Below are 27390 nucleotides of genomic sequence, written 5' to 3' on the forward strand. Positions count from 1 at the left end.
ATACATTAGCAAAGTGAAATTAAGTTTCATCAAAAATAAATGTGCAAAAGTGTAATGGCCAATTAGAAGAATGTCTCCTGTGATGATTAAATTATGGCCTATTTGATTATTATTGTTGATGTATGCTTTCAGGGTGCACAGACTATCTAAAAAAGTCCCTTTTTAGAGAGTTAGGTTCAATTAGGTGACACACATCCAAATGTCCCACTGAGGGACTTGGATTACACCAAGGGGGCTCCTGAGCCACTCAGGGAACAACATGCTTAGATTTTATTGTTGTTGTATGAGCACAAAGTGCATGCCACGTATGTGCATAGTGATCTATTTAAATAATGTACATTTAAGTGCTTACTTTTTATAAATATAGTCTGCACTCTTAAAACAAATAGTGCTATATAGAACCTTTTAGGGTGCTTTTGCATGGTACATAGTGGCCTTTAATCTGTTAGGCAAAAATGCAACTTCCTCACCTTACAGCCTCGCCTCATCATATGAGATCACTACTGATGAGATTTTGCTGTCAAGGTTTACATAGTATATTGCTTTAAACCTTTGAGATGCAATGAATCAGATGAATGATATGGTTCTAATTAAGACTTTCAGTATACATGATGCATCCACAACCATCCCCAGGTGTAGCTCGTTATAGAATCTCCTTCACCACCAGGTGTCGCTACAGACCCATAGAATATTTGAGAGTAATTTCTCCCTTCAAGTAGCCTGGAAATCCAGACCTGCCACTAGGCGCTGTCAAATTAACCCTGCGTTCCAATCCCCATACTTCCCTACTATTTAGTATGCCAGAAAAAGATTTAGGATGTCCACATTCATGCACGTCAATTGTAGTATGCTGAAAATACATAAATGCCCCACTAACTCCAAATGCATTTTGCAGCATTTGTCTTTATTCTCGACATTTCTTGACTTAATGAAAAAAAACTTCCTTATAGGATTTTTTTTCTTTCCGGTGGCCCAAAAACTCTTCTGTACTTTAGTATGTAGTGTAGTAAAAAGAAAAAGTATGTGATTTGGAACGCAGGGTAAATTTGCTGCGCCTGTTGGTCTGGACACTCTCCATTGAAGCTCATTAAATATGTCAAGAAATCCTGAGCTACCAATCAAATAGTTCTGTTTGGTTGTTGGGACTGCCCATTCACTTTGGCATGACTTTGTTGGTGTAGAGCGTGTCAGGGCGGGACCATAGGGGAGGGACCAAAGAGAACAAGTGGAGCGGTTGAGGTATTTGGATTCGAATCTCTATCCTAACTGCTATTTTCTCCCCAAATCCTCCACCCCAGCTTTAATACGTCACCTTGTTCATTGTTCTGATTGGTCGCAGTGCTATCCAATTGCGTGCAGTGGTATTTGAAATGCACGCATAGGTGCCGCCCCTTGAGTTTGGAAGGTTTATTGATAGTGGCCAGACCCGCTATCGTTCTAGATATGGGTCTGGATTTCCAGGCTACCCTTCAAGCGTCCACCTTTACACAATATATCAACAAGACAGGTCTATGGGTTTAGAAGCCATGTGCACAGCCACTGCACACAGTTCAAGGAATTGCAAGATTTTTAATTAGATCAAGATGTGACTATTTACAATTAGAAAGAAAACTGTCATACAATTTCACATTCAATTAAAAATGAACTTAATTTATACAGAAAAAAGGTACACTTTCTTATTCCCATTCTTGTTGCATTTAATCAACTAATATTCTGTGCTTAAAAAAATAGCAACCTATAATACTTTTATATTTAAAATCTCTTTTCAAATGAAAGGAAGACAAGATATACACAAGCATCAGTTAAACCTATAATCAACCTGTACACAACATACTGAACCCTGTAAGATACTGGCCAGACAATACTAGATAAAAACACTCCTGCGGTTTGAAAAAGGTTCCTGCCAAAATGACTCCCTGTTGACCGTTTATACATTTTCTGACTTTTTGGATAATTCCCTGATCTACACTCACAGCAACTTACATTTAACTCTTAGTATAGACACTACTAGCGCAACCTTATTCAAAATGGCTACATAATGCATTGCATGTTTGATATTTTAAAGGGAAGTACAAAAACTCATAAAAAAAGTATAAATGAACAGGGATTATCCAGAATCCATTGGATTCTGTGTTGGCTCATGCAGTGGATTGCAGAAATCAGTGATATGAAAACCAGTATCCTATAGTCCTTTAGGCATTCATTGGGTATGTTGGCACACATAAAAACACCAACAATCCTGGCCTGCACTTTTTTTTTCTTTTTAAATCTAGATTGACGCTTAAATGGCCACCTCACATTACAACCATAAATACAGGCAAGCCAAATAATAATAATAAAAAAGGCTCAAATAAAATCTGTCACTAAGTCATGTGATCAAAATCACAATAGAAAATATTTTGTGCATTACAGAATATTTTGTAATTAGATCTTTCCAAGTTTCATTCTAAGGTATAACAATAGCAGTCTGTACACAATTTATAAAAAAACACAATATCCCAGAGATGTCCAGTCCTATAATCCCAGTCTTCATCCTCCAGCCCGCTCCTCTCTGCAGCCATATGTCTCTATGATCTATTATTACTGTATGGAGTATTGTAAGTCATCATCGTTATTTTTTACTATTATTATCGTATGTTTTTACATTATCAAGATGAATTAGCTTTTCCATATACATTAAAGAAGAAAAAAAGGCAACACAGAATGAGGCCGCATTAAAGGTTCTAACTAGATCCGTGTCCCTGAGGGGTACCACATAACAGCAGACTGAGAGTTAAGCCCTGTAGGTCCTCTGCCGCGTCTCCACTTTCATTGGCACATGGTTTCCCCCTGTTGTCCGGACGGAATACTCCATCTCTGCTCCTCAGCCGCCACCACCTCAGTTTAGTGAAAGCAATGTAGTGAGAAGGCGATGGAGGGGCAAGCGAGAAGCATTCTGGTTTTTGAGTCAGTTCCAGGCTGTCCCTGATAATCTGTACATTACATTCGGAAAACGCTAAAATGGCGATGCGTCTGCATAGGGAGCAGCTTCCTCTCAGACATATCTTCTTAAGTGCATCATAATCCATGAAGAGGGAGGAGGGGACGGGGAGTGGGGGGGCGCTAAGGCCGATGAAACCTAAAAGGAAACAAAGAGATCTCATGAAGCATGAACTGAGATATTCTGTTAAAATGACATTCCTTAAGATTCTTATTAAATCAAACGCTGCATTTTGTACTATTTATGGCTGACATTATTTAAGCAATTATGCCTTCGTATATATAGCTGCGGGCTGCAATTCCTATGCTGTATCCAATTTGTCTTAGTCCACACAAGGGATTCACAGAAAAACGATAAATGTATGGAATCCAGTGTTGTTTTTTTAATGTTATCACAATCATATCTGCCACACTCTTAATGTTGTATCAGAGGTGCACACACACACACACACACACACGCACACACACACGCACACACACACACACGCTGCTGAGTTGGCATTTATTGTGACGCAGTCACAGGAAACACTGAAAATGTTTTTGTCATTGAGGTTAGCACGCATGGGATAGCACCTTGTGTGCACCATGGAACCAGGTTGGTTGCTTAATGGTCAATTATTAACTTTATTTAAACAACAAGTATCTGATGACATTAGATCCCTATTTGCTATAGCGTGCACTTGCTGTTCCCACGGTAACCACAGCTGTCGACCAGGACTGAAATCTGAAGGATTGTTATGTCATGATCCAACTGATGAAGGAATACCTCGTGTAGATTCTGCTCTCCTCATGGACCTCCATTTCAGTGCTCTTATAATCGTTGAGCTCCTTCCGGATGGCCGCCTGACAAGCAGGAGAGAAGAGTTTGTCGGTTAAATATGAACCTTAAAAAGGAAACCTGTGCTAATCATCACACTTTGATGCTAATTTGATATGAAACACACGCCACTTCAGGGAGATTTGTTGGGTGCATTTGTTTTCTTCCATAGGAACCTTGTCAGCAGGAGTCAGCTTGGTCCATGGCTTCTCTGCTCTCCGATCATAGTCCTGGGCGTCTGTGACCTCCACGTACTCGTGGAACGTCAGGATTTTTCTCGCCTGTAGTTCTGCAACTGTGGGTCTTTGACTCAGCTACAAAAAAAATTATAAGATGTAAATGTATATCAGTTAAATATATGGTAAATATGTGATTCTATACTTTGATGCGTGTTGCTCACCTTCCTGGTCAGCCGCCGCTTGATCTCTCTAACCTCAGCTTGCCGGTCAGCCTGATTTCTGGCTAGAAAAAAAAGAGACAAAAGAAACAAATCTTTACTTAGATGCTGCATGAAAGCCAGGCGTGATGTGCATCAAAGCTGAAAGCATGAGAACTGCAATCCATGTTTAAAAAAAAAAAACTTTTCAAGAGTGTATAGGTTGTGTTATTTTGCACATTGTGAAGAGCTGGCTCAAAACATGTAAATAGTGTGGCTCTATTCAAATAAACAAGTCAATTTGTAAAAGAAATCACCAGTCAGAACTGAGCTGTGATGTTTGTTAAAACCCTCAAAAAAGGTCCAAACTAGTGAGAAGCTGAAGGACTTGAATCCTTGGGTAATTGATAACAAAGATGCAAAAGGAAAGAAAGACTTGATACTAACGCTGAAGGATGTTTCTCTGCTCCAGCTCCTCTGCACTGGGCCTCTGGCTAAGTCGCCTGAAGTGGGAGAAGAAAAAGAGGAGGACTATTTTTACACACTGTCATCACTTTGTCATTCAGGAAATAAGTAGGACAAAGATCTTAGAATCTCCTGGAAATGCACTATTCAGTCAGTTTTTAAAAAAAGGATACAAAATAATTAAAAAAGTATGAGGACGTGCGTGTTTACCTTGTGAGTGCGGTGCCGATCTGTGCGCGAATGGCCTCCCACTGCTCCCTGCTCTGCCATGTGAGGCCGGTCTGTCCTGGAGGCTGGTCCCCTCTGTTGAGGCGGTCCTGGGCAAAGCGGTCTCTCACTGGGGCAGAGTGACGGCCGCCCAGCTTCAGAGCCAAGGTGTCCTTCCTCCGGACCCTGCTGGCCAGAGCGCCTGGACAAACAGCCAAGCACAGTGTGTGGTCAGGTGTGAAGGAGCACAATAAAACAAGGCAGGTGCTTTACAAAAGTCTACCTTGTGTTTAAATAGTAGTATAAACACTACCGCTTTTGTCCAAAGGGGGTGCACGAATTAACACGAGCTGAAAGTTCCCCGGAGCACCTTTAATTAAAAAAGAGATTCTATTAATTTGACCTCCATTTTTCTTATAATAATTAATCAATTTGTAATTTTTCTTTTATTTATTATTCTTTCTTTCTTCTTTTTTGAACAAACTGAAAATGATGTTGAGCTGTGCTAATCTGAAAATGATGTTGAGCTGAATGATGTACTGATATTTTGATCCTGATAAAAAAAAATAGGGCTAAGCCTACTAGGTAGTGGCTCCTCCTCCTCATCTTCATCAGAGTCTTCATCTCTGTAGTGCACAGGGCCGTCTGAGTCGCTGTCGTCCCCATCCCGTCCTTCCTGGTCCTCTTCCTCCTCCTCTTCCTCGCTGCTGTTGCCCCCGGGGATGACACACACGCCGGCGTCTCCCACCAAACACCTGCGACTCCGCGGCTCCAGCGCCGGCTGGGGGATCTCTCCATCATACTCCTCGTCTTCCTCATCATCTTCCTCTCCTTCTTCCTCCTCCGAGTAGTCATCTTCAGATCTAATATGTATAAAAAGATCAATGAATACATACATATAAAGCACCTGTTTTTGTGGTTTTAACTAATAACACTAACTAATTATGACGTAGAGGTAGATTTTGCACTATAACAACACTGACCATTTTTTTAATTTGAAAGACTTATACCAAATTAATTGGGCTCAAAATAATCACTCTTCTATCTCGACCTTGACTTTGTTTGTAATGATCAGGCTGGGAGATTTGTTCCAGCTCTAAATGTGCTCAACTACAAAGTTTTAAAGGCTTAACCCATTGATGACGGCTGCTGCGCGATGCCACATTGGCTATGCTGCGTCGCGCAGCATTATTACTTTATCTAATTTTCATGGCATTCCCAGCATAGAATGCACTGTCATTGGTTCAAATACACATGAGGTGGGTTTTGTTGATTTTTTTAAGACCACGTGACCACCCAAAAGTTGTGTGGTTTGCCGAAAATCATGTCAATCAAAAAAAATAAAAAATAAAAAATAAAACAAAATAATAAAAAAAATACGCCAGCTATGTCGGCGACAGAACAGTTAGTGGCGTTTGGTGCGCAGAATCAAGGTCTACTATAGACTACTGACGAAAATCACACAACACATTGCATCTATTTATTAACAATATTTAATAATTTTCTAATTCATCTAATTTTGACGATTTTTAGAAATATTTGTTGGTTTGTAAGCGCTAAGGGAGCATGTTTAAATAAAACCTGTGAACCTTAACTTTTAAATGTATTTTATTTCATGTTTCTATGTGCTACACAGGCTTAGATATTAAGGTTTTGGTAGACTTGACAATTCGTACTATTTTTTCAGAAAACCCTCAGGCATTAAGGACATGCATCCTAGATTGCCATAGTCATCAATGGGTTAAAAATGGACTGTGGAGGGAGGCTGCTTATGGTCTACTTGTGAAGCTGTGAATCTCATGTAGGTTTTTCGATTGATAATATGTAACGAGTAACTCACAGTTTTAGTGGTTGGATGCTGACAGGAAGGGGGCGCCCCCGATCTCCCTGGTAATCCTGCGGGGTTTCGAAGAGCAGCGCGTGAGCCCGCTGCGCGCCGTCTGGATGTGGCTGGGCGGGTCCAGGGCTGGACAGAGCTCTCTGGATCATGATGTGCAGGGGGACGGGAGCCGGCCGCTGAGGGGACTCGCTGGTGGGGCTGGGCGGGTCGAACAGCATGGGGATGGGCTGGGGCAGCGGGTGCGGGTAGGAGTGTTGGTGGTGCAGGTGGTGGGTGTGTATGTGCTGGCGGGGAGGAGAGGGCGGCCGGTGGGTTGGCAGGGGAGGGGAGGGGGGTGCTTGGGGCAGCTGGAAGCCCACAGTGGGACCGCCGCCGTGCTCCTCCAGAGAGAGCGGCGAGGGGATCATGGGATGGCTGGAAGCGCTGGAGTCCTCTGGGTTACGTTTGGTGACGGGTGTGGTCCTCTTGGGAGGCATCGGTGGAGAGGGCTTGGCCGGCACAAGACTGGCACCTCCCGGGGCCTGGGTGAAGTCACCTGCAAATGTGAAAAACAACAACAAAACAGTTACACTTCCATCCACATATTAACGTAACATCTAAATCATAAAACAGAATTTCAACAGCTTAGGCGTGTGAGCAAGTTGCAAGCAAGTGATTTGCTTTTGTATCTAGTTTGCCGCTGTGACATGAGTGCACACATGCATCAGCTCTTCATGATGTATGATGTACCCAATATGACAGAATACACATGAACAAATACAGATCCTGGGATTACATGTCTGACTGAGCTTTATTGTGTACATACAGTGCGTCTGATCACATGACTGAGTCAACATGAATGCACACACTGCACTAACAAACCAGTGTGCAGCATGTGCCCCAGGTCAAGATACACACAGCCTACATGCTCTTCATAGCCACTCTCTAATCCTGCAGTCAAATCTTACTTATTAGCATCATAAAAGGGCAAATAGCTCCCAAACAGAGAGTCCAAATAAAAAGCTGAAAGCTATTTGCATGCACAGTTGTATGTTTGCTATATAAATCTTCAGCTTTTAAGCCACAATAATGTTAAAAGCCAAAGCCGTGCTACTGAGGCATAACAAAGAGATCAGTGGTGCCAGACTTGAAACATGCAGTAGACTAGACTGAATTGGATTACATCTTCCTCTCTAAATGAAGTCAAACCCTCTTGTTATAACCCTTTGGCCACTCCCCTCTCCCCTCCATTCATATCCACCCATCCATTCCGGCTGAGCAGGATTAGCACTATAAAGTTCACTTGATGCGTTGCAGGCCACAGCTGGGTCCTGCTCAGAGCTCTCCCTAGTTCACATGCCAAGTAAGAGAGTACAGCATTGGAAACTTTCAACGGCTCACTCACACTCACAAGTCATCTCTCATGCACACAAAGCACCCAGCGCACGCATTATCAGCTCATTGTGTGCATGCCGCTCTTATATACCGCATCCAGAGAAAAGCACTCAAGGCCAGTAAAGTTAAAAGGCATTGTGGGAAAATAGATTGGCAGCTAGTAAGGACACGACATGATGAGGAACGCAGACTCTGAAGGAGAATGGGGGAGGGGCATTCAAGACAGGGCACCTTGGCCTCAGAGATGCCATGGGGCATCCTGTTACCTGAGCGCAGGCCTCCGGCCCGCCGGCACAGGTAGACGGGCAGGGACAGGTACACATCGTAGTCGCACTCTCGCTTCCAGCAGGACCAGTAGAGAGGAAGCTGAGCGTTCTCTCCCCCCTGTAAGGCGGAGACTAACAGGGAGGAGACGGAGGCCTTCAGCTGGAAGGTGCTAGTGGTACTGTAAAGCTTTTTCCTACAGAGTGTGCTATGAGAGAGGGGTGCTGTTGCCCCAAAAGCTCATCATTCTGTCATTCAATAAAAAAAATTCAACCACGCTCTCCCCTTGTCAGAGAAGTTGTTCCACATTTTTCTTGTTGAAAGAATAGCAACACTTAAGGTTAAATGACAACTTATGGTTCTTGCTGTGTTCTCTTGTATCTTCATACTGAACTGATGTATCTATTATCTTATTTTCCTCAGCAAGAGAGCCAATTGTGTGTTTCCCAAAATGTTTGTAACTTTGACTCCATGGAAAACTTTGGTAATCTGTCAACTAGATAAGGAAGGATACAAGGTATTTTCACAAATCCCAGTAAATAACAATCACACTATGTCGATTGTGGTGAATTTCCATTATTTGCAATACTCCTGAATATTTTCAGGAGTGACTTGAAAAAGCTGTCTAGCTAAAATGTACACAGTCTTTATTGATTTCCTGTTAGAGTTCCCCATTGTTAACCCACAGAAAAAGTACAATTATAACGGCCTCCACACACATCCTACCTCTACTGCGCGTCTGCATCTGACTTTTTTCACCGACCGTGTAATCAACCTAGAGCGGCCACACATCCAACCTCGGACGCGCTGCTGATGCCCGTCGGAGGCCAGTCTGCAGCGACGCTCGCCTATTTTTTTCTGAGAGACGCGCGTCTCTCTTGGGTCTCGCTGCTTTAACTGATAGAGAAATACTCTGCTGAGAGTCATATTGACTTCATACCGGCATCTTTCGCTGTAGTTTCACCATTTCCTGGTATGTCCCTTTCAAAATAAAACTTCCAACAAGCGAAAATGTGGCAAAAAAATAAAAAAAGGCAATGGGGCGCACGGATTACTGTCGAGACTTAATATTAGACTCAATATAAATCATATGCATCATAAATGACATGAAAGAACTTCATTTTTAATTGGAATTATCTATGAAAACTCTATGTAGAAAGATAGGGCTTTTAGAAGCAGCGCTGCAGCAGCTGCTGAGACCTTCCATGTGTGGCCGAAAAAAGCGCGAGAGAGGCAGCAGTTACTGAAGGCGACGCGCTCCAGAGGTAGACGCAGGATGTGTGTGGAGGCCGTAATGATTGCGCGATTGTTTTTCACTTAAAAAAGCAATTTGCATCTTTACTGTGAGATATTTGTTCTAAACCATATGTAAGTTCAAGTGATTCCAGTATGTTTTAGAGCCATGATAAAAGTTTTAAGGATATTTGATGATTATCTGTGTTGTGAATTTTGGCCAGGATAATTATGACATGACATTTTCATTTCTGTCCATTTCTATTGTAAACCATTGCATCAACAGATGCCATATCTGTCAGGTGACATATTCACAGCACATTTAACTAAAAGAACCTGAATAATTCAAGCAGAAAGACGCGACTAAAGGCATGACAGGAAGTGCACTCAAAGTACAAGAACATTATCCGATCTGTTGAGGAGATAAAAAATGAATCAAAAGTAGACAGCCATGTCCGAGTGGGAATTAAGGCAAGATCCCAGATGAAACAACCCCACAGTAAACAACCACCACCACCACTTGACAGCTGAAGCCGCATGCCACAGCCACAAGAGTCCCTTTTATAATCAGAGTGTAAAATGCTGTGGAAAAGTTGCAGCTAAAGTAGTCCAGGCGTAATAAGTAATTAGCTAGGGAATAGCTGCTCAAGCTGTTCAGATAACATCATTACCAAGGCATGTGTGTGCGCAAGTGTGTTTGTGTGTGTGCAAGCCGTGTTCAAAGGCATTCTCTTGTACCATCGGTTGTGCACCGACTCATGAATGTTCATACTGTATGCGCCAGTGGGAAAACCACATGCTAACTGAGCAGACATCGGAGAGTTGATAATGCTGTTGATAATGTGGGCTGCATGTGATAATAATGACGACTCCCTCCAGCGCCCTTGTTGACAGGAGCAGCTGCTATTGGGCAGAGGAACTTACCCAGCATGGCGGCGTTGCCTCTGTTGACAGGCTTGGGTGGGGGCTGCGGGGGCTGCTTGGTGCCCTGAGAGGTTGGGGCTATGGATGGAGCCTGCAGGGTGGACGTGCCCGCGGAGGAGATGGAGCGCACAGGTTTGGACTGCGCGGCCGAGGGAGAGGAGTACAGTGTGTTGGTGGTGGTGGTGGGGTGGTGTTGGTTTGACGGGGTGCGAGGTGATCCCTTGCTGCCGGGCTGTTCAGGCGTGGAGCTCATCAGCCACTTTGGAGGCAAGACTGAATGTTTAGGTGGCAGAGGCTCGCGCAGGGTGTCCCGCAAGGCTTCAGGGTCAGGGACAAAATGGCTTTCCGACTCTGTGGGAAAACACACAGTATCATGAGGACATGTTAAAAAAAGAAGTGCCATCAGAATAACAACTTCATCCATATTGAGAAATGTGAATAAGCTTTCTTTTTTTTTCCACACAGAATTCCCTACATAGCAGTGTACTTTTATCTGTTTCATTATTGAATTAGTGACATCTCATTAGAAAATCGTTTGCCAAGTGGCTATAAATGTTTCAGTTTGGGTACTGACAGAGCACAAGTGAGCAGTGAGCAATTCTCGGCGGCTTCACCACTCGAGAGCGCTTTCTGCTATAGCACTTGTTTGAGAGTTGCGTTATCTAGGGATCAGCTGTGAAGATAAACAGAGTAGGCGGCTGCAATTACCACCAAAAAAACCCACATCCCTCTGCCCACAAACACCCCTCCCCTTCCCCTCGAGCGTGGGCCCCGCACCAGCGCTACTGCTCCCACGCCATTCCTCAAAGCTGCAGCTCTGAAGTTCAGGGTTATTTATTTACAAACAATCCTTTATCACTGTGACGTCATACTGTACAAACAATCAAAGGTGAAGTCATCCAGAGGAAAAGGACGAAGTGAGTTAGCATGAGGAAACAGAGGACAGACAGCGAGAGAGAGAGAGAAAGACAGACAGACAGACAGACAGCGAGAGAGAAAGAGAGAGAGAGAGAGATCGAGAGTGAGAAAAGGAGGACAGAAAGCAGGAGATGTGTAAAGATAGAAAGAGAGTGGGAGAGGGAGAGAAAAGCAGCAGAATCAGAGAGAGAGGAAAAAAAAGGAAAACACAAGGTTAGACTGATAAAAGACAGGAGCAGGGACATAGGAAGGTGGGAGAAAAAAACATCTGTTCACCTTCAAATCTATCCATAGAAAGACTTCTCTCTTTTCCTATAGTAGTTCTGCATAGGTGCTTTCAATACATTTCCGCACATACGTAATCAGTTTCCTTTCATCTCTACTGCACACAGGCACAGACGTAGTATGATACTGAAAGTGGTTCATGTGGCAGTGTTAACTGGACAACTGGGATCTAAATACAGCTGAAAAACAGCTATTTTTCTCAAAGTGTAATGTTTCAGTAAAATCAATTAGCCGGGGCTCCTCAACAATTATCACTTGGCTGATGGTGGTAGCGTTAAAGGGCAATAACACGGGTACAGTGATGGTGCCACATTAATTAGGAATGGAAGACAGGACAACCTATTCCCTCATGTTCCTGAATAAGAAACGGAGCTGGAGCAGGGCCCCTGGGAGCCCACAGGAGCCCGTCTATATCTGGGAGGACAGCACAAAAGCATCAAAGTGTCAGCAACAGGGAGTGGGAAAAAAAGAAGAAATACATTGACTCAAGCTAAAGAAGAATCGCCAGTATATTTATGAAGGAGGTCAAGTTGTGAAATACACTCCTCATCTTTGCCTTTCTCACACTCGGGGAAACTCAACAAGGATCGGCTAATTCCAGTTTTGCAAAAAAGATGGGAAGATCTCGGATGGCAGTGGGGAAAAACCAGGGGCATCATATCACTCATTACATTTAATGCAACAACAAAAAAGGCTGGTCAACACCCAAAGACGCCAACAATATCCATCTGATATTCCTTTCATATGACTCGTCTGTTTTATAAATGTATGTTTTTTAGACTTTAATTTAATGTGTTTTTATTTGATTAACATAAGACTATAATGCAATGTGCTATTAACTGATGTACAAGTATTTATATATTTATGATGTTTTCACTTTAGGATGCCAATAAACAAACAGGTGAAGGGACTGCTGATGAAAAGTAGCTTTAAAGCTAACAAGGGTGCATTAAAAAATATGTTTGCTGTTACACATGTCATTTATGATCATCAGAGGTTGTTTCAGAAATATTTAAAAGTTCACCGTAGCACCTTTAATGTACACTAAAAGAAAAAAAGAAAGTATTTGAATTTGAAGAAGAGCTCACCTCTGCGGGCCCTTCCCTCCTCGGCAGATGCATGTCGAGGCAGCGTCGGCTTCCAGTCCGATTCGGCGGGTCTGCTCCTCCTGCCGTCCTCCGAGGGGGCCTTCTGCAGCGGCCCGGGCCTCCTCTGCCCGGCGTCCTCTGGGTGAAGCCGGCCGCCGCCCCGCCTGCCCTCGTCCAGGGGGACTTGAACGTGACCCTGCCACGCCATGTTGGGCTTCCACTCGCCCTCTCCGTGGGCCCGCTGCCCCGTCCCTCCCCCTCCTCCTCCTCCTCCTCCTCTCCAGCCGTCCTCATGCAGTCCTGTGCCCCTGGAGCCTGGAGCTCCGCGCCGCTCTCCGTCAGAGGGAGAGCGGCCCCTGCGGTCGTCCTGCTGGGTGAGCCAGGCCGGGTTCACCCTGTAGTCAGACTCTGAGGGCAGCTTGCCATGGTTACACGGGCTCCTGCCGCCACCACCGCCGCTACTGACCACCACCCCTCCCCCACCTCCTCCACCCACCCCAGAGCTCACTGGCAGAGTGTGGCCGTTCTTCACATAGGGCTGCTTCAGGGTTTGTTGATCTGCACGGGAAAGAGTTGGGACAAACCAACATGATAAAAAACACAATAACAAGGGAGTTTAACCAATATAATACTAGATACTAGTAAATAGTATTCAATCTAACTCATTTAACATGGTTTATATTAATAGAGTATACAATTTTTTGACTTTGTTTGATATAGTAGAATATTTTTGTGGTTCATTGTTCTCTCCCTTTTGGACCTAGGTAAAATACAAAAGTGATGAATAATCTGTTGATTAATCCATTAGTTGATCAACAGATAGTGTATCTACAACATCAGATTATTTGCTTATCCATTAAATCAGGCAAAAACACCAAATACCTGCAGGTTCTGGCTTCTCAGGTCAGAGGATTTGTCACTTTAACCTGGATCATTATAACTGTTGCTTTAACAAATCTAGTCGCTTAAAGTTGACACCTTGGGCTTGAGATATTTCCTGGGCATTTTTCACTATTTTTAGACCCACAAATAAGACTTAAAAAATTTAATATACCTGTAGATTAAAAAACTTTGGTACTGCTCCCCTTTAAAAAAAGAAAAGTGCCCTTATCCAAAGCCCCACATACCGAGTCTGTGTTTGTGGGTGTGAGGAAAGGAGCAGCTGTAAGGTTTAAAAACTGGGCTTCTACAACAGCGGGGCTAGCATTGCGTTCGCACACACCCCTCTCAAAGCCATTTTGCTGCAGGGCACAATTCATTCCACTTTCCCTCAGCTCTGGAGAGTTGCACGCCATTTTTAAACAAACATTGCAATACTCTGAGAAACAAGCAAGGTGAAAGTAAACGTGCTTTCTTTTAAATATGTCCCAGACACCTGCTGGTTAGGAGGACCGTGTTACTGCCATAATGTACTGATGGGCTTCACGGTATCGCCTGTGTGGGTTTGACAGCCTCAGGGCCGTTGCTGTCGGACACAGACCCCCGTATAGAGATGTGACCAATAGCAGGAGCACCCTTACCGTTGTCAGGGACCTCCTTCAGCACTCCCTGTTCGATGAGCTCCTGCCGCGTACGCCTTGTCGACATCTTTCTCTCCAGCTCTGCCATCAATAGACAGAATTTACGTTACACACTGGTTTTCCATTGCAACATCTCCACAGGGAAAAAATACTGCAGTAAACCTGGGCACATTTAGCGTGTGACCTCATGCTCCACAATACAAAAAGATACAAGTTCAGAGCTCCTTGATCAACAGGATATTTTGTTAGGGGCCTATTGTCTTACCGTAAGAGAACTGAAAACATCAGGGAGAGCAAAAGGGGCCTGTAGCCTTCAGGCAGGAACATATGCCGTGAGGAATTTGGATGAGAGCTGAATGTAACCGATAGGAGGAGTGAGGAAGGAGGGAGGTCACTGTACGAAAAACAAATAAGTTCACACCACAAACCTTCTGAAGTTTCCTGGAACCTATCGCTGCTTTTCTTCTTCCGCCACTTCCACGGCTTGAAGATCTTGCCAAGCGTAGAGAACTTGCCCTTGCGCTTCGGGGGAGGGGTGCTGCCCCCCGTGCTGCCCCCTTCGCCCACCATTGTGCTGTGTTGCTGCTCAGCTTCATCATCTAAAAAGGAAAGATGGGATAAACACTTAAAGCCAACTGTTTTAACAGGATTTTGAAAGGTACACAGGTACAAATCCGTCAGCAGTCACAATATCCTGTGAGAATCTCTTTCTTTTCTAACTGCCGTATATGCTGCCTTTGTAAACAGGGCTGTTCCTATTACTGCTGCATGTTATCATCTTTAGCAGTTAGTTCTCGGGGACTGCGTGTGCTTTGGCAGGGTGATGGTGAGAGCTCATGGACTCCTCCACAGATCCACAGTTAACAGGAGAGGGTCTGATGCTGGCATTGGGCCAGGATTTTTTCAGTGTCAAGTGTTCGCATTCCTTGGCTGGATGCAGACTAGTGCCTTATCAGCCTTTCAGCCCCCCAGGCTCTCTATAGAGACTCACTCATGGATGCATTCTTACGGTAGCAGGAAAGAAAACGATTCGTCATGATGTATACACACAGCGAAAATCAAAAGGCAAATTGATTTCAAGAACACCGGTTGTAATGAGATGTCATTCTAGAGTCATGGAAACATATTCTGGGTTACGTGATTGACAGGCCCGACCGACAGGTTGCTGAGCACAGAGAGAGTTTCAAACACCGGCTCTTTCGAGGCTGCAGCTGCAGTCAGCAGACAAAAATATTTACCAGGGGAGAGAGAGAGAGAGAGAGAGAGAGAGAGAGAGGTCAGATTTTAAAACATCCAGTCTCATAAACACACACAGGATGTTTCTGTGACAATAAAGCCTTGCAGTCCGATTCCCACAACAATATACTCTCACACAATACCTGCAATACTGACAGGGCGTGCTTAGCAGTCCAAAAAATAACGTTGGAACATATCAACAACAATATCATCGCTTGGTGGAAACTGACTCTTCGTTTTGACACACCCACAGCAGGGCAGAGTTAGCTATGGAACAGCGCCCCAGAACTGGAAGGCTTACAGTATCCTGCTGAGGGACAATTTAGCACGGTGGACGGTTGCTGACACAGGATTCAAACCCATTTTTGCAACTGAAGGACAAAGTCTTTAACCGATGCTCGAGACAGCTACTTCGATGCTGCTGGCAGGGTACAATTTGAACCAAATGCTTACATAGTGTTTAAAGGCCTGACAGTCTGTTAAAACTCCAGAAAAGTTCAAATCTGAACTGTTCCATTGTGGCAAATCCTTTGTTGTTAAGTCCTGAAAATGACAATTTCAAAAAACAGACACTAGTCTACCTGGAAGAGGGGTGTTAAGCGTCCAGCTTCCATGGTGGCGGGACTTGAAACAGCATGCCATGAGGGATAGGGCATTCGGCAACCCCAAAGTCAACTACCCTTTATATATGTTCTGAGGAAAATTCCAGAAGGACAAGTTGCAGAGAGCTGGTGGAGACTACAGCAGAGGGGGTCCGGGTTCAAGGGACATGTCCGCACCATGGAAATCCAGCTTATCTTGGCAAAGTAGAAATCTGAGGATCCAGCCCAGCTGCCATAACATCCAGATTAAGCATTGCTTAAGGCAGTTTCCCTGCGAACCAGAACTGAGGTTCTCACACAGCAGACTGCTCTCTGTCAGAGGAGCCTCTCACACGGTGGCTCAGCTGAAGCAAGTGAAGCAGGATAAGAGCAGCCTGTGCCAGGCCCGCACACTCCAAAGCACTGCAGAGAGATGACGATTGCACAGGACTCAGCCCATGCAGCAGGGATCTATTTGAGTAAGGTTATCGACAATATCCACTGGACACTTGTTAATTGGCCAGCGACACTCGATTATAAAACGTGTCAATCCACCGACAGGAAATCCAGAAAGTACAGTACATCCAACTCGATGCTCACATCCGGGACAAAGAGCTATGATCCACGCAAAATTATTCCTCACAGATACAAAGATAAACTCTGCGACATGTCGTTGTTTTAAAGGCAGTGGGGAGACATCTGTTGTGTGGTGGCACTACAGCAGTGTGTGTCTGGGAATGGGAGTAAAGGGTAAAAAAGAGCTAGAGAGAAAAAGTACAGGAGATATGGAAGAGGGGGGTGGGGGGGGGGGGCTGGAAACAGAGGGAGGAAACGGCACTCCACCCTGATTCTGTGACTGAGAACAAAGACAACCTCTTCCCCTCACACACTCAATAACACAGTTCACTGTACTGCTCATAGAAACATAGTGAACAAATGAAACTGACAAATATTCTGACTGGTTAAACGCCTCCATGATACTGTACAACACACCTCAATTCAGAACAAGTAGTCTACTAGCCATGCTCTCAGAAGAGCTGCCAAGATAAGGCATACCAGTCAGGAAACTTGGGGGGGGGGGGGGGGGGGGGGGGGGACGTGTGCGTGTGCGTGTTTTACTCTGACGTACCCCCTATCCTGAAGCCACACCTACAGTCCCTCAGACAAGTCCCAGCCAGAAAGGCTAGATTTCCCTCTAACCTCATGATTCAATGAGTCATGGCACAGGCCTGGTCAGGTGAGAATGTGGTCAAAGGAGATTTAAAAAAGGACCGGACTTTAGCTAACCTGATAGCCAAGCCGTCCTGATCACTTACATAAGAAATCCACTTCCTAAGTGGATGAAATAGTTGTGAAATATGTCCAACCTTTTTATAACCCTAACCCTTGCAAGGCCAGATTATGGATTTGAATCGACTTAATGGGGCGCACAAAGAGGTTATAGTCTCCCCGATCTTGTGAGTCCTGAAATAATTCAACCATTTAAAGCCTAACAGCATAGTAAAAAGTCAATTAAATAAAAACCATTGGTTCCGTTTAGGGTAAGATATGCAAGTATGAGTTCACTGCTTGCTACTTTATCAAACTCAAGGTCAAGATTTATTATGAAAGATGCATCTTGTCTGTGAGTTTACATTCTGTAATATGAAGAAGTACAATAATTAAAAGAGCGAATATGTAGGAATTGAATCAAAATGATATAAAACCCCACTCTCCATTAATTAGTTAAAATATTTATTCTCCAAATCCAATTTTACTTAGCAAATCATTTTCTTGCACAATGTAACATAGGAAAATAAGTGTGCATGCGTGGTAGAAACACAGCTGAGATTCATCCTGTGATCCCAACGATTTAACATTCCTTATGGTGGTGAAAGTGCGGGGGGGAGAGGAGACTTTGCAAAGTTGATTATACAATCTCCGACCCTTACCTCTCCTCTGTGCTGAATTCATAAAGAAAATGGGAAATAGAAAACTCATTTCATGCCATGTATGAGCCAAGTTGCTGTTGAGGAATGCACACACGGGGTGCACTAGTGAGAGTCAACAAACTCACCGCCATTGTTGTGTTGTTTTGGGTTTGGAGCTGGGGTCTCTACACGAAGGCTCTGTCCCATGGTCCAGCCCCTGAGGGGCCTCTACCTGTCCTGCACCCAGAAACGTGCACGGGAAAGATAAGCAGCTGCACCTGCCTGCCTCCTTCTACAACAAAGCCCACCGGGTCTCTTCAACTTCAGGTCTTTTCTCCTTCTCTGTGTTTCTCTGGTCTGCCCTTCCCTCTATGCCTCTCAGTACAGTCCTTCCCCCGTCCCCTCCCTCTTGCAATCTCCTTAAGACCTTCCCTCCCTCCCCCCCACTCACTGGCCCTCCCTCATTGGCTCCTAGCACAGGTCAGCATTCACTGAAAGATGCCAACCATTCCTGGGAGAAGGACGGGTTGTGTTTTCAATTTGATGTGCTCGCTACGGTATGCGGTGCAATATGCGTGTCCGATGATGTATGTACGGCGTGATGTACGCTGGCATGCGGGGCTTCAAGAGAACAAGGGCTTGGCATGATCTTAACATGCTAATACAGACAAAACACTACAAGAGAAATTTAACCAACACAGGAAAACTAGACAGCAAACCTCAGAGCTCAGACCACATGGTATGCCCTGAAAACAATTATCTGCCTGACACACTGGTGTCAGTATTTTCTTGCTTTCCTAGCGCTGAGATGACAAGGATAACAGAAGATAGAGATATAAACAGTATTTGTGTAAGCCTTTCCTACTAATACATCTAACCTGACAAAGAGAAACCTTAATTTAGTCCAGATGTGAAGGAAGAAACACAAAGAAAATAGATCATGGATTATAATTAGATCAATTCAATCAACGACTACAACCTGGAGAAATGTATCACAAGATCTGAGACAAGACTTGTTGTGGGAGCCGTCTAAAAAGGTCACGAGTCTCTGAGATGCTGCTCACTCTCAAAATGTAATCATGAACAACAGACCAGAGTCCCTGTTGAATTATAGCTGCTACTATGACAATGGACTACGGATCACAAGGCGATGTGACAAATAGGAAGAGGTGTTGATAGGACACATGCTGCCGTTCCTTCCTCCAGTGTGCACGCTAATATCAAGCCACTACTACTACTACCGTTCACTGAAGAGGGTGTTTAGCATGCAGCTCACCTTTCCCAATGCCTTTAGACACCATTTTTATGCACATCTCCGAGTCTCTTATCACAATTTGAACAGTCTTGGAGAGTCATTAGCATGACTTTGAAACATGTTTGCCAAGGAAAGCTGGGGGGGGGGGGGGGGTGCAGACTGGAACCCCTTGAATTAGTGCTTCGATTCCTTTTGGGGGTTTGTGCGTCTTCGGGAGAAAAAAAAACCTTGTCCGACAGCTCCTCTGAGGAATCCAGAGCATTGAGCTGTGTCAATGTGCCTGGATGTTTTCGGAGCAGCTAAGTCTCGAGGCTCATTTCTCAAGATGGAGTGTTGGTGTGTTTGACAGCGTTCCTTTTCTCTCCCCGTGCCCCACATACACACCGGGCCGGCTTCCAGAGAGAGAGCTGAGCCAATCCGCATGAGCCCACAACCTGTTGGCCTGACCTGGATAACAGACTGGGCCAGGCCACTTCAGCAGGCAGACGGAGGCACACACACACACACACACACACACACACACACACACACACACACACACACACACACACACACACACACACACACACACACACACACACACACACACACACACACACACACACACACACACACACACACACACACACACACACACACACACACACACACACACACACACACACACACACACACACACACACACACACACACACACACACACACACACACACACACACACACACACACAGCTGGGAAGCTCATTCATTACGGAAAATATATATTTAATAATATTTTTTTATCTTTAAAACATGGTTTTGACCTTTATCTATATGGACGTCGTAGTTGAATTAAGATAAACTACACCAGCATTACAGACATAAAACAAGGTTCAATGACATTTAGGAAAATGCACTTATCCCATTCACTGTCTGATTAAGTGTTAGATGAGAAGATCATTGCCTCCCACAGGATTTTGGGATCCTGTGGGAGGGACCCTGGTCCTTCTTGGGGAGTCCGGGGGCATGCCTCCCCGGAAGAAAATGTTTACTTTTTAAAATAAAGTGCATCAATCTGATGTAGGAAAATGTAGAGGCTAAATCAAATCTTGAGCTGCAGAAGGAACATTATTGACAGAAAGTGACATTTATCTAGCATCTAATGCTTGTCGAGCAAGCAGAAGTCTAAAGTGAGAGTCACTAGGGATGGCTTAGCGTATGCTCATTTGGATATTATTTTTTACTTCAGTTTTTCTTTGCTTTTTGGCAGGTTAGCTTCACAAAAGGGAACTGGTTCACAGCGGAGCTACAGGTGAACCAAAAAAACACCAGTTGACATGCACAGCTGCTGCGTTTAGATGTAAGGGTCACTGTTGCCATGACAGCGTTTGAAAACAGTAAATGAGCTCATATTCTCTGGGAAGAAAAAGTGCAACTCAAAACAACGACTCAACTGATGTTCCCTGAACCATCTCCTCTGAAACACAGTGTACACACACAAACACACACAAACACACACAACTTGTGTGGACCAGGGGAAACCCTGAAAGGCCCCGCTTTGGGAGGGGAAACTGATCCTTAGACGGGCCCTGAGGTTGAGAAGATGTATGGCTTGAGTCCTGAGTAGCTCATAAAAAGCGCCGAGGCTAGACAGACGCCATAAACACAGTGGATGTACAGTGCTCTCCACAGCATTAACACTGCACTTAAAAAAACCCACAACCAGCAACTTAGTACTCACCACGATTTTCCATTACAGAGTTTGAGGCACACCAATCAACGGTTCCTGCAAAACAGTTGGAGCGTCAATGCCACTTTAAGTAAGGCTTTTTTGATGGACAATAATATGTTTTCATTTTTTAACACATCTTTATATTTAATTCTCATATACTTAATGGCAAAGTTATATGATCTTTCAAAAAGACGTACACTATAGAAAGTCATGGGTGGGGTGGGGGTTCCTCAGCAGCAGTCTAGCAGTATTTTCTTCAGGTCTCCAGCATGCTTAAGATGGCAGCTCCGCCCATCTTAACCCCTCTGATGAAGAAAGACAAAGATGATTAGATCATAGTTGGTCATGAACAGAAAGCAGTGAAGACACATGTATTATAATAACTACGAAGACCACCAAAGTATTAATAACAGAGCAAGCCTGAGAGGTACAGTAAGACCCCACTAACACTCCACATAAAGTGTGACATGCACTTTGATATCTTATGCGGAAGCAAAACACAAGGTGTAAATAGGGTGTTAGAGCCTACAGTGTGACGATGGACCGCTTGTTGCTAATATATAAGAAAAAAACTTGTTTGCAGATCTGCCGCACTTTTCCCCTAATACAGAGGGAGCAAAACCCCTTTTTTTGAAAACAGACATCGAATATTATAAAAGTTTGTTCACCAGAAATGATATCTAGGACCATCAAAGGATCCTTTTCTGAAAAAACTGGTAAAGTTCATGATGATATCTACAAGTTAAATTTATTTTATTTTATCCTAAAACCATAAACTGTGGCTCCGATTTGTAATTTCCGCCCCCTGCAGCTTTCCAGTAGGTAGTTGACCAGGTTGTCAACCTGGGTTGTGATCCTTGAAAGGTCCTAGATATCATTTCTGGTTAACAACGTTTTAAAATATTCCATCCCTGTAAAACCACTTTACCCCCTGAGTATAAGGACAATAAAGGGCAGAGCAAAAAGACAGATATTTATGAAGCTGCACAGGAGAAAAGTTCAGCGTATTTGAAGGGACATAAAGTAAGACAAGGTGCAAAACAAAAAACAACAACAGAGGCCCTTTAAAAAATGAGACCAAAGATAAAATCCCAGGGTGTCGGAACACCTCAACACACACGGTTTGGGTAGAAAAACCTACAACGATGCTACATTGATCCTTTAAACTGAATGACTGAGGTTTGACTCAAATACTGTCCCTTCCCACTGATGGCATTGTTAAAATCTTGTGGGAGAACAGTTTATTGGCATTTAGTCAGACCTTTCGCTCCAACTATTCACCTATTTGACCTGGAAGTCAAAACGGTCTCATCGACCAAAAGATTTATGGCCAGTGCCAACCACAAATGAACCCTTCCAAAGTACCTGAAGTGGGCCATTTATATGTGACAATAAAACTCATTCATGTAAGCTTGCCACTGCCAGTAGGATTTATTTAGGCTAAAGAGTCCAGCCTGATTTTGAGCAAGCTTCAAATTAGTTTCTTTCCTGCATATCAGTCTAGCCTCTGACAAAGACGATAAAAAGCAGTTTCTCGTAGTACTCAAACAATGATTATTTTTTTAAGCAACATCTGCTGGTTCCGTAATCTAAATATCTTTGTGTTTTGGCAGGACAAATCAATACACTTAAAGACCTCGCCTTGAGCTGTGGGGGAAAATAATGGGCAGGTTAATCTATAATGAAAATAATCACTAGTTGTAGCCCAAGACTTCATCATTACGAACTGGACTGCAGATTATTCATTCTTTGCATTTGCAAGAGAAACCAAAGAGTGGATTCCACAAGATAATAAAAAAATGCTAGTTGTAACCATCAGTAAAAAAGTGCACATGACCCAAACTTCAACCCCTCAACTAGACTGCAAAATTCCTCCAGCTCCTCTCTCTACATTGCCAAATCCCTGCATGGAGGGCAGTCCTTCTGCTGGCCTGGTGGAGCTCGGTATCGTGTTGCATTTTAGGGAATTACTGGTCTAACCAAAATGCAGCATCCTTGTCTTGCGGGCGAGCATTGTTTTTCAATGAATGGCCAGATTAAGAGCAAAAGCCCATTTAGACTGTGTTGATGTTGTCCAGGCCACAAGAGGCCTCGATGACAAGACCTTTAATGTAACCAATGATCAGCGTCCCGTGACTCCAAGGCAAAAACAAATCTGCTCAGATCAGAAACTGTTTTATCGCCAATAGAATTATATTGTGTATTTTGGCATTAATCTCTGTTCCTCTTCCAGGCCAATTTACTGGCAGGGTCAAAGGTCAACTTCCTTATCAAAAGAAGAAGCCAGCGTAATGACCCAAACAGTTTAGTAAATCCTGTCAAAACACATAAGTTGGGATTGAAAGTATTGGGAGTTTTTACACACACACACACACACACACACACACACACACACACACACACACACACACACACACACACACACACACACACACACACACACACACACACACACACACACACACACACACACACACACACACGAGGAGGGAGAACGTCTTACACCACTGTGAGGAGGCAGATGTATCCGTGGTCACAGCCACAGCCTTGGCTAGATGACTCAAAATAATCAAGTGGAGAGTGGCGAGCGCTTTACTCTGCACAGGGAAAGGGAAAATATCTTGGCGGAGTGGGGTACACACCTACGGACAATTTTCCTTCATTTCAGCCACAGCCTCGTATGTTATGTATACGTAACACTAGCATGCACCACTGCATGTCAAGTACAACATTGACAAACCAGAAAAAGAGAAAACGAGAAAGGATCTGGCTTTAGCAGACACATTCCACCATCAAATATTGCTGTTTCACTTGCCCAGCCAGTCTCAGAATGTGCCCATTTAAAAAAAGGGATGTTGATGGCCTACTTCCCTTTTGAGTCGTTAACCCTCTCCCTGCTCTACGCCGTACGCAGACAATCAACATGAAGCTGTCCAAACTGTTCAGCACTTCTCATATTTGTGACAGCCACCACAAGTCAAACAAAGCCATTTAATGACATAAACACCCGACTGGAGCATAAATATTCGGACAGAAGACGAGTAAATTAATAAGTGAGGAAAAAAGCCACCTCCCGAACCACACACACATAGCATCAATCACTACAGTACACTATAATCTTGTACAATCTGGATGAATCACCTTGTTTAAAAAGTCGCTTTACCATCCCACATCCTTGTCATGGGCGACAGCTTTACAGCTGAGATTTGATCCCATTCCCATGCTTCTGTCCCACTTACCAGGAATAGGAGGCACCAATCGGGTATGTGAAACTAGTAGTGCGGAGCGCGTAGAAGACGCAGCGGCTGTGTAATCTTCTGTGGAGCAGAACACACCCTCACTGGCTGGTGCACTCTACTAGTGCTGATTCAATTACGAAGGGAGCAGAAGCGGCAGCAGCTGGCCAAGTTATGCCATCTTTAAATAGCAGTGGGCGTCCTGCTCCTGGACCCAGGGTTTTTTGGGGCACAAAAAGCCGCCAAGCCGGTGCAGAGAAAGCAAAATACACCCCCTAACAAGGAACACACACAAAATAATGGTGAGTAACTGATTTGGGTCCGTCCTAAGTCAGGTGGGGCTGAGCTGACGCATACTTACTGTACAGGGCCCGCTCCAGAGAGGTATCAGTGACAGAAGTGTGGGGCACAAAGAGTGGCTGCCGTTTGGAAAAGGCAAAGTGGCAGCCGCTCACTGTCTCCCTCCGATCCGACCGTCTGCAGTCTTTGTGCCTCCGAGAGCCGGCTCAGCTTCAGCACCCTTTCTCCCAAAATGGATGGAGCAGGGCGTCTGTTCCCAATCCGGGCGAGAGCGTCATCGCTGTGCTTGCCCCAGAAAAGCATCACTCACACCACAGGGACCGCTGGCCCACTTCTACAAGGAGCCCAAAACGCCCCTCGCCTTTGCTAAACTTTTTCTTCCACCTGTGTGAGGAGGACTGCTCTTTAGGGGGACAGCACATGACCATAACTCACTAACGCACATCTCACTACATTTGAAAGTAACTGATCACACACACCAAGAATTCACATGGCACATATGTTTGAACTAAGCATGTCGGGTTTAAACGTGGAGTATACGGTATCCAGGTGGGCAGTGGAGGAGGAAACATTTAGGCTTGTGCTCCGGAGGAATCTCAGGCCCAGGTCAGTCTCATCATGTGGTCTAAAACCCAATCAATCAGGTCCAGCTGACAGCTTAACCATCACAGTTGCCTCTTAATGGCCCATTAAAGTGTGTGTGTGTGTGTGTGTGTGTGTGTGTGTGTGTGTGTGTGTGTGTGTGTGTGTGTGTGTGTGTGTGAGTGAGAGAGAGAGAGAGAGAGATAGAGAGTGGGTGTGTGTGAGGGGCTTCCAATTGAAAGAGGAAAGAGCTATAACACAAGCAATGAGGTAGCATTTTTTTTTCGTCTGTCTTTTTACTTGGAAGAGCACATCAACTTGAGGAAACATTAGGCCTACACTGATGCTGCGGGTAGATGAAGCCGGAGGAAATGACTCTTACTGTAAAGGAGAAGAGGAAGAGAGGAGGCACCTGAAAACACCATTAGCCAGTGCTTTAAAATGGTGCAACCATGCAGCCTGTGCATCACATAGAACACATAGACTAATAGTTACGAACACATTCACTCAATTGTTTGTATGCCTGGTGCGTAAACACACAAAGCAGCCATTAACCTACTCCTTTAACTGACACCTGTAATCTGAATAAATCACTGTGTTTCTCTAATTGCATAGACTATTTTATAATGTCCTTGAGAATACATTTTATTTTCACCCTTCTTGTTCAATAATAGCCTACGGCGAATGGATAAAATGCGAGGGGGAGAAAAAATAAATCTTCAAGCCACCATCTACCTGATTACACTTTTAATATCGGAACCGTGACAGCCCAATATGGTGCACGGGCATCATATTATCACGTCTTCCTGATTTGCCTGCGCAGTCCGCCTCCTAAATAGATCTAAATGGAGAGCCGATTTTCTAATTATGTCTCTAAGATTAGAGCAACTATTACTTAACCGCAAGACTGAGATTACCTGAGAGGTGGACTTGACTGTCGCATGAAAAGCAAAGGAAAGAAGACCACCGTTACTCTCGGCAACAGGAAGAGAAGGAAAGACGTGAAGCCGCGCGTAGAGGTTTTCCTTCACCGAGCGGATCTCGCGCCAGTGGAATCAAGATGCTGATGAGGAGCGGGGTGAGGGCGAGCGCGGGGTCAAGCCCCCCACAGCGGACACGCAAGCTACTTCCGTTCACACATTTCAAAATAAAAGGCCAATATACGCAATATGCGACGTTTTATCAACAACACATCACAATACTAATATTAGGATAGATACATTGGGATACGTAACGTGGGAACTGTTTGTCGTCGCATGCATTTTAGTCAAAACACCTTTTTCCACGACAGGCGGGTCAGCCTTGAAGAATAAATCCAATTGTCATTCCTTTAATTTAGCTAATTATCGCTTAGTGCAAAATTCCTGAGTTTCTTATCTTTATAGCTTTGTGCAGTCCAGTTCCTCATAAAACGTGATCGCCTAATAAAGCTAGGGGACATTTTAAATTTTAAAGCGTTTTTATTTGGAAACTGATCGGTTTCCGATTAAATCAGCATCCCCCTTCCTGAAGGGTCCAGACAAGATAACACTGCGTTTCTCGAGGCTCGGTGGCTTAATGTTTTTTTTTTCTTTTTCTTCCCACGACATGACGCGCCGTAGAAGACTAGCCTACTGACAGACCTTTAAGGTGGGGTGCATCCCACTGACAGATTACAATGTGTGTGTCGATTACAATCATCGACACACACCATGTCTAGGCTACATCCCGGAGATCACACACGCATCCTTTGTTGTGCATGGACAGTGGAAAATGGAGTTCCATGTGGCGAAACAGCAGAAGTGTTCTCAACGAAAACAGGGGAGTACAGAAACATCATCCTTAGGCAACGAACACATTTGCACGCGGCGCTGCGACCGTGCAATTGAGCCTGATCGTAGCCTGTAGGCTACACCGGCTTGTTCTGTGTCGGAGTTGGAGCGCAACTTAGGTTATTGTCTGCGTAGAAATCTTCCCTCCAAACTCAGACAGTCACTGTAGATTATGTTCTCCCCCAGCACCCACAATACCTCTGACCTAACTCACCCTTCTCCGCCTCCTCTTCTGAAATTAGTTTAAAAATAGCAGCCCGGTCATTTCCTCACCTCACACGTTCCCCCTCTTCCAGTGCCCGGTCCAAACATTTTACGCATTTACCGGAAACCTTCCCGAGCCGGGCATCTCGGTACCGGTAGTTCTTGGCGGAGGCTGCAGCTCATCTGTGGGCGTTGCAAACACGGGTGTCCTTTGTGTTGGGAAGACTTCAGTACCCACCCTGCATTGCATTGCATTGATCTGGGGTTGGAAGAGG

General features: G+C 44.4%; 1 protein-coding gene across 2 annotated transcripts; it reads right to left on the minus strand.

Moving 5' to 3' along the window:
• Positions 1-1687: 1687 nt before the first annotated feature.
• phactr4b (phosphatase and actin regulator 4b) lies at positions 1688-27182 on the minus strand. 2 transcript variants are annotated; one of them, XM_080039155.1, is made up of 16 exons: positions 27126-27182; positions 21180-21287; positions 20992-21036; positions 14719-14889; positions 14291-14371; positions 12771-13328; positions 10480-10830; positions 8325-8456; positions 6685-7219; positions 5427-5707; positions 4848-5046; positions 4620-4675; positions 4197-4258; positions 3973-4110; positions 3746-3822; positions 1688-3118 (listed from the first exon to the last, which is right to left on the minus strand). In XM_080039155.1, the coding sequence occupies exons 3-16, from the start codon at positions 21002-21004 to the stop codon at positions 3103-3105; spliced, it is 2670 nt and encodes an 889-aa protein (XP_079895281.1). In that variant the 5' UTR covers positions 21005-21036; positions 21180-21287; positions 27126-27182; the 3' UTR covers positions 1688-3102. The 2 variants fall into 2 exon arrangements, with proteins under 2 accessions (XP_079895281.1, XP_079895280.1); XM_080039154.1 differs by lacking the exons at positions 20992-21036; positions 21180-21287; positions 27126-27182 and adding an exon at positions 18164-18304.
• Positions 27183-27390: the final 208 nt, after the last annotated feature.

Source organism: Ammodytes marinus, assembly GCF_949987685.1.
Source record: "Ammodytes marinus genome assembly, chromosome: 13".
NCBI lineage: Eukaryota > Metazoa > Chordata > Actinopteri > Uranoscopiformes > Ammodytidae > Ammodytes > Ammodytes marinus.

Excerpts from the sequence above, each read along its gene's own strand:
- phactr4b (XM_080039154.1), bottom strand. The coding sequence starts at position 18,224 with ATGGGACAGAGCCTTCGTGTAGAGACCCCAGCTCCAAACCCAAAACAA. Across the intron at positions 5,708-6,684 it reads AGCATCCAACCACTAAAACT|ATCTGAAGATGACTACTCGG; the intron begins GTGAGTTACTCG and ends TATACATATTAG. Across the intron at positions 5,047-5,426 it reads GGAGGAGGAGCCACTACCTA|GCGCTCTGGCCAGCAGGGTC; the intron begins GTAGGCTTAGCC and ends CTGTTTGTCCAG.